Here is an 8704-nt window from a genome sequence, read left to right on the forward strand (position 1 = left end):
CTACACTCAGAAAAAAAAGAACACGATGAGTGAGAAAAGCGTCATAAATTCGATGAATTATTTCATAAAAAACTCTCCAATGACGAGTTTCATAAAATTTGAGAAAACTTTTTCATAAAGTTTCACGATGTGCATAGGTGTGAAATAGTTTCATAAAATTATTGAAATAGTTTCATAAAATTATTGAAATAGTTTCATAAAATTATTGAAATGGTTTCATAAAATTATTGAAATAGTTTCATAAAATTATTGAAATAGTTTCATAAAATTATTGAAATACTTTCGCAAAATTCTTTGAAATAATTTCATAAAAAATATATTATAAAATATTTTTCAAAAAAAATTCACGAAGCGAACATGCGTGAAAAAGTTACATAGATTAAATGAAATTGTATCATAAAAAATCTTCAGCAAATGTTTATTATTTCAAATGTTTATTAATTTGTTCATTAATTTAATTTGTACATTAATTAATACTTAAATTAGTGCATTAATTCAGCTTTTAGAATGCTGGCCTTTGGGGAGTTTTTAGAATTTTTATACGATATTTCATAAAAATAAATTTCAATAAATTTCCAAAAGTGATTCGATGCTTCCGGATATTTGAGATTAAATATATGGTAGGATTTAAAACAGACATCAAAACAGCGAATAAAATGATCAAATTTTAACCGATGATCGTCCAAATATAAAATAAAATTCTCAAAATTTTTAAAATTTGACTCTCCAAGAGCTAAAATAAATGGCTAAATATTTAGGTTTCGACTTTTTTGAAAAGAGATGAATTGTTCCAATTGTTGCACGCTTTGGCCAACGAAGCATACCGACTCTTGTGAGTCTTTTATAGTAAATCTTCGTGTTATTTTTTTGCCGGTGTTGTCTTTTTGTACCACGCGCCCAGTTGGAAATAAATATTCATGAAGACACCAAAGAGTTGTGAAAATATAGGACGTGTCTCCTAAAAATAGAAGAAATAAGATTCATTTTCAAACATAACTGTTATTATTATTTATTTTACTAACCTTTAGCAACAACATCGTCGGTTAGCTTTTTTAGAAGCACACTACAATTGGAATCTTTCAAAGTATTTGGCTTAGAAAAGAAGTCGTACAATTTTTTCATTTTCGGCTCAAAGATATCAAGAATATCGTTAGCAGATGAATACAAATGTTTAAAATCTAAATCAATCTGTAAAAAGAAATATTACAAGACAGAATTATATATTTGTATTCCTTTTATATTACTAGTCTGTATCCCGTTGGCTTCTTATACTCTGGCCAAAGCTTAAAAATATCTGATAAACTTAAACAATCATTGACAATTTTTTCCAGTCTGCTAGAAGAAGATAGTTGCCATAGCTCATTTAACTCACTTGCATCTACATTCTCGTACCTAAGACGTTTAACGGCATCTGCTGCAACATCTTTAAAACAAGAAATATATATTAAATGGACAACGCCTGATTGGTAAAGTGTATATATATATATAAATTTTAACAACTAAATCTCACCTTCATATATGACTATATTATATATATATACTATATATACTATATATATGACTATATTATATGCATAATAAACATTACAAATGGAATCTTTGGATGCATGAGAGCCCAATGGATTATTTAATTCTAAATCATCAATAAACAGAAAGTAAGGTATTAACACTTTTTCAGGATATAATTCACATTTTTTCTTCCATAATGAACTTTGAACAATGTTTGTAAAATTATGGCTATCTTTTGGTTTCTTTATTTCGGCCAACATCTCTGACAAATAATTGTCTTTTTCTAGTATTTTCTTCATAGTATCATGTAAGGGTAACATTGCCATTTTGGACGATTTTCCGCTTAATTTCAGTACGCCTTTTTGATGAACTAAAGTTTCTTTTTCATTAATAACAACTTCATGCAAATTATCAACAAGATTATTTTTTTTTAAGCTTTGAAAAAGCATATGTTCTGATTTACACCACTCAAATATGTTTACATATTTGAACACCGCACTCAAAAATTCTCCCTTAAGTTCCAAGTTACTTAATAATTTTGAATTGATCATTTCAGTAAATGTTGCTAATATTGGCGTTAATAGCAAATTCTGTATGGATTCTTGAATGTCTATGACATCTTTGCGGGTTAGGTTTGATTTAGCGTATAAATTCAGAACGAATTTTAAAACATTTTCTCGAAAGTCCAACTGAGTAATGTTATTATTATTATTTTCACGTTCTGCTTCGTCAAAATTTAAATCTGCAATTTCACAATTGCTATCATTTTTTTCTGATAAATGCGACGCAGCAACATTATTCGTTGTTGCAGTAGTAATAGCTGTTGTTGTTATTGTTGCTTTTGTTGTTGTCAGTTTGCGTGGTGATGTAGCCGCAGACTTTTTCTTTTCATTGGCGCCATGCCTTAATAGATGACGCTTATAGCTGAAAGTGCGCCCAAAAACTTGTCCACAATGCAAGCAACGATAATCATCAAATTGCTTTAATTTGTGCTGAATTTTTAAATGTAATAATAATTTCTCCACGTTAATTAATTTATGTTTGCACAAAAAACACTTTTCCATTTTTTAAATTGTTTATTTATAAAAAATTTTACCGATAATAAAACGCACAGAAAACTGCCACTTAACACAACAGCGCATAGAATCAGACTGAGTTTGCTCATCTGCTCTAAATGAGAACGTAATAGGCAATTAAAAAAGGAAAAGAGAAAGAGAAAGAATATGCAAACTTTCAAAATTTCTGTCAAAACAGTGCACAGCAATCAAAATTTTATGAATATTTTCTGAATTCTTTCATAAAATTTAAGAAAAGCTTCATACACAAATCAATTATTATCTTAGAATATATATTTCATAGATTCTTTGAATTTTTTCACATGCACCATGAAAAATTCACGAACATTATTTTATGACAGCCTGTTCATAAAATCTATGAAATTTTTCACACAACAATAATTGGTTTAAGAAAAACTACATATATTCTATGTAGTTTTTCTGAAATTTTATGAAAAATACGATATGAACTTTTATGAAATCTTTTCGTAAAATATCGTGTACAAATTTGGTTCAGTGTAGGCACTTGAACCTATTTGCGTTTAAGTTTTAATGAGCACTTGAACTAATTAAAACTCAAGGAATGTTTGGTATTGAATGCCTGTTTATTAGAAAATGTTGTGCTTTTATACAAATAAGGCAAGGTGTTGATACATACATTTCCCACGATAATGCTCTATACCTTAAGCTGCATTAAAGTAGCAATTAGATATCGCTCAGCTTAGTCGTGGAAATTGTATGCATTGACAAATAAGAATATTACTTGCGTAATTTCCTTAGCAACCTGGTATATGCTTATAAACTTATTTTCTTTTAACCTTGAACTAAGTCCATATACCAGCTTGCTTTACAAACATAATTATTATTTAATAAGTACAATACTGACCTTTCACAAGCAAATTTTAATTTCTCACAATGCTCTATATTAAAGAATTGCACATGCTAAATGCATGGCTTATCTGCAGTTTCATATGACGAGCAAAGTGTGCTCGTGTGATATACAACTGTTGTTGTTGTTTTGATCAATTTTGATATCTTAACCCACCGTTCAAGGCTAAGACATCAAGTCATTAACATTATAAGAATAAAAATTTGCTTTGACAACAAAACAAAAATAATAGAATAAATCTGAAATATATATCAATAGTCAATCCTATTCTGCTACTTCGAACTCGGACATTGCATGTTGCTCTTGAACTCGTCTTCGTGGTTGTGGGTGGGGTGTACCAATCCTGTGACGGTGTGTATTTCTTCTGAATAAATATCGATCGATTATGCTGCAGAATATGAGCACGCTGAGACCAAGTGCCATATATTCCACAATAGTGGTGCCAAACTTCGTTACTTTTGGGTATTCGTACCTACCCGTTACTTTTCGAGTATGTATTCGTTACTCAGTATTAGTTACTCAATATTCGTTACTGCGCTTTCGTTACTGCGGTTTCGTTACCAAAGTTTCAATGCTATTGTTTCGGCATATAGGGGAATTTTTTAAAGCATGTATATTAAATTATATTGCATATTATTGTAAATTTTGATTTTAAGTAAAATTCCATAATTTCTGTAAGTGCTGTATAAATTTATTGAATTAATAAACAATAATAATAAAAATAATAAATAATATATTATATTAACATATTATATCAAGAAAACATTTAACGCGTTGTTTGATTGCTTTAACAGCTTTAATTATATTATATTATATATATATATAAGTGACAATTTTTAATAAAAACGATTTTTTTATTTTTTATATAAAAACTTTATTAGTACTTTGCACGATGCAAGCTTAACTTCTACTAACTAAAAAAAGGTTTTACCTGCTTAGCGCAGCAAGTTCTTTTTTGTTCAATTTAATGATGTTGGGAGAGAGCTTAATGTCACTCCTCCCACCTTAAAAATAAGCAATATTCCTATTGCGTTAAATACACATAATATTTCATATATTTTATAATATTTTATATTATATTTTATAAAGGATAGTTGTAATAATAATATCTGTTTTAATTGATATAAATTTATACAATACAATATATAAAAATAATAAAAAAAAATACAATTTCATTTATGACATTAATTTCTTCAAATTTTCTTCTTTTTTTTTTTTTAAAATATACGTTAATTATATTAATATAATCTATTTTAATTTTTTTTTAATCCATTTTAATAGTTTACAAATATATTTTATAAGAGATGATTATAATAACAGTATTCGTTTTAATCGATATAAATTTATACAATACAATTTCATTTGTGACTATTTTAAAATTTTTTTTTTTCGTTTAAATTGACTTTTATATTTTCTTATATTCTTGTTTTTGAATTTAACTAAAAAGTGTTCATTGTCACTATCAGCTCGAACTAATGCTACTTGCTTAAATGGATTTTTTGTTTTATCAAGACGTTTTCTCACATTTTCAGCGTTGATTAAACCAATATTTATCGAATTTTCTTTTCGTGTTTTATTTAAATTGTTAATTCTATTTTCTTTAATGAGTTGTGAGTCAAATTCTGGAGGTAATCGGTTAAAAAATATGTTATATGGAGTTTGACCAGTAGTAGAATGTATTATGGTGTGATTATATGTGAAAACGGATTGTTCGAATTGAACATATTTTAGTTCCCTGTCATCTGAGGTGTTAATTATTCTAAGTTTTTCATTCAAGGTTTTATGGAAACGTTCAATGTCTGCTATACCGGTTTTTCCAGTACAAACTTCTATTTTAATATTTAATTCATTACACCATTCTTTGATATTGACGTTATTAATGCCTTGATCTTGGTCAATTTTCAATACTTTAGGAGGTCCCATTGTGTTAAATATTTTAATAAGAGCTCTCTTTGTTTCTAGCCAATTTAATGCTTGTACTTCTTCAATTGTACTGAATTTTGAGTACAAATCTATACATGTTAGAAAATGTTTTTTTTCCCATTCCCAGAAATCTATCACATATTTTTCTCAAATTTCGTAAACTGGAGGAGTGATTTTAAATGGCATTTTGTTTGCAACGTGGTCATATTTGCATCGATTGCACAAATCACATTCATTGATGATTTTAGTAATTTCTTTAAAATAGTTAGGAAAATAATATCTTTTCTTGAATTGATATATAATTTTTTCAATTCCTTGATGAAGCCTTCTAAGTGGATTTCAAGAATTTTAGTTTTAAAGTCGGTGTAATTAGGGATATTTTCCAGTTCCTTACTTGCTCTCAGAATCTTATGACGTCTATTGCAAACCAAGGTTTTGAAAATATTTTGAAATCTTAAAAAGTCTTCATTATTTGGCATAAAAATAGCCATGGTATTAGTTAGTAAAATTGACTTTATAATGTCTTTTGTTTGTTCAGTATTTAATTCTATATATTTAATTGTGGTAACACAATTTTTGAATATATGCTCTACATGTGTACTATTTTCATTAGATCTTATTAATCTCAACTGTCTTTTAAAGACATTGAGTGGTCTTTCCGCAATTGGGATAAAGTTTTGACTATCTGATGTAGAATGAATGGTGGCAATATCAGATGGAATTTCATCAAAATTACATTCTTCAATTTGAATACGTGACAGAGAATCTGCCACATGATTTTCTCTCCCTGGAATATACTTCACAGTGAAATCATATTCATTTAGTTTCCATTTCCACCTTTGCAGTTTAGAGTTGGGTTCTTTTAAGTTGTGAAGCCACTGAAGTGGGCGATGATCACTATTTACAACAAACATCCTGCCGACTGCGCCAGTGACAATTTTTAATAAAAACGATTTTTTTATTTTTTATATAAAAACTTTATTAGTACTTTGCACGATGCAAGCTTAACTTCTACTAACTAAAAAAAGGTTTTACCTGCTTAGCGCAGCAAGTTCTTTTTTGTTCAATTTAATGATGTTGGGAGAGAGCTTAATGTCACTTATATATATATATATGAAATAATGTATGTATATTAGTAATAAAAATTATTTTAAGAATTCTTTGTTTTTATTCAAAAACATGAGTTGTTGAATTTTTGAGCTTTTTAACCTGCTTCTCCGGTCTGATATTAATTGTCCGCTTTTCGAAAAAATTCGTTCTGAAGGAACTGAAGTAGCTAGAATTGATATAAATATTTTCTTGCTAGTTCTTGCTAGCTTCCACCATTCAAGTGGATTTGATTTTCGATCAACTAATGGCTCCTCTAAGTACATTCGTATCTCGATTATAGCTAAGGCAGTTGGAGTTTGAGTTTGACTACCCACCAAGGAGTCATCAAAATCTTGCCAAACTAAATCCTCGTCATCGTTTCTTGAAGTACTCCTGGATTCATTGCATAGCCTTTCATTCGATATATTCTTATTATTAATAAGAGCAGTTATTTCACTTTGAACTCTTTGTTTTATAGTTTGAAAGGCGATATCACTTGAAAAGGCTTTTTTTTTAAACCTGGGGTCCAGAAACGTTGCTGTCGCCATTAACGAGTTGCCTTCCAAATTAACAAATCTAGTGGAAATAGAGTCCTTAAGTGTTTCAGCCATTTATTTCCCTTCTATTGATGTTATTTCCTTAGAAAGTTTGGTTACAACCGCATTCAATGCTCGTACAATATTAATTACTTTAGATAGAGTGACATTATTTTCTGAGCTCATTTCCGTCGTAATTTGTTCGAATGGTTTTAAAATATTTAAAATTTCTTTTATAATACAGCAATCATTTTCCGTTAGGGCCTCCAATGGAATGCGTAAAATACCAATAGTAGCGGATATAGCTTCAGTTATTTTTATAATCCTATCGAACATATAACAGGTTGAATTCCACCTAGTTGGGCAATCATTTTTTAATTTTAAAACTGTTGAATTTAAGGACAACTTCTGTTGCGCTTGAAGTTTAGTATTGCTAACGTACTTCGGTTAAAGTACTCAGCAATATTTTTTGATTTTAGTCTAATATGCTCAATATTTTTTAAGCCTTTTTGAATTATTAAATTTAATGTGTGAGCGAAGCATGGAACATGACACCATCCACACAAAGTAACAGCACGTATAATATTTGCTGCATTGTCTGTTGTTACAGCAAATATTTTATTAGTCAAACGCCATTCATCTATTATTCGCTGTAAGAATTACGTTTTGTAAAATAGCATAAAAACCAAAATTATTTGCCTTAATTATATACCTTAATTTCTGCTGCCAAATTTTCTGAGGTATGCTGGAACCTACATTCCACGCAGCTAAGCAAACAGGAGTTAAATTTCCAATTTTGGGATATGAAATGTGCTGTCACAGCCAAATAGCTTTCATTAGCATTAGAAGTCCACATATCTGTTGTTAATGATATAGTTTTAGCTTCTTGTAAGATATCCAGTATTGATTCTTTCGCTTTATTATATTTTTCCATAAGAAAAATTGTACTAAATGTTGTTCTTGATGGAAACACATAAGATGGTTCGAGACCCAACACGAGTTTACGAAAACCAGTGTCATTAATAATAGAAAATGGCTGTACATCTTCAACTATTACATCCAAAATTAAGTTGTTAATCTTTATTTGACGTGGGAGTGATAACGGTCGCATTACAAAACTTTCAAGAGAAGTTTGCGTTATTCTTGGTGCAGCCACCAAACCAGGGGTTGATGGAACTACCGTTGGTGAGTTAGTACTGCTACTCCCTATATAGTAAATGAACTTGCTTTATCATAGTGAAACTATATATAAAATTTGCTTTACCTTCGCCAAGTACTTCATGGAAAGCAACTTCACGATTCCGTTTAACGGCGCTTAGGACCGTGGGATGCTTAATGTTTAAATGCTTTCTCAAATTTGAAGTAGAACCACCTTTTATTGAATAGTTTGTTCCACATAATCTGCATTTAGCTTTTTCACTTCCTACTGGTTCAAAATGAATCCAAATTTCACTTTTTTTTATTATTAATATTTTCACACATTTTTAATAAATTTGAAAACGAACAAAATTTTTGAATATAGTAGTTGTTATTAAACCGCGAAAACAGCTGTTGAAAGTAATCGTTACCAAGTACTCAAAAGAGTAGGTAAAACGAATACTACTCATTGGTAAAATGAGTAAAAGTAACGAATACAATAAAAAGTTTGTATTCGTTACTCCGGTATTTCTTGAGTAACGAATACAAAGTAACGGATAATTACT

The 8704-nt window shown here is 29.2% G+C and overlaps 1 protein-coding gene across 1 annotated transcript; it reads right to left on the reverse strand.

Annotated features, from left to right (window-relative positions):
* Positions 1 to 7076: 7076 nt before the first annotated feature.
* LOC119677276 (zinc finger BED domain-containing protein 4-like) lies at positions 7077 to 8608 on the reverse strand. Its single transcript, XM_038088549.1, has 5 exons — positions 8605 to 8608; positions 8266 to 8427; positions 7714 to 8207; positions 7458 to 7651; positions 7077 to 7356 (listed from the first exon to the last, which is right to left on the reverse strand). The coding sequence occupies exons 1-5, from the start codon at positions 8606 to 8608 to the stop codon at positions 7077 to 7079; spliced, it is 1134 nt and encodes a 377-aa protein (XP_037944477.1).
* Between the last annotated feature and the right edge of the window lie 96 nt (positions 8609 to 8704).

This window comes from Teleopsis dalmanni, chromosome 2 (genome assembly GCF_002237135.1).
Source record: "Teleopsis dalmanni isolate 2A chromosome 2, ASM223713v2, whole genome shotgun sequence".
In the NCBI taxonomy this organism is placed as follows: domain Eukaryota; kingdom Metazoa; phylum Arthropoda; class Insecta; order Diptera; family Diopsidae; genus Teleopsis; species Teleopsis dalmanni.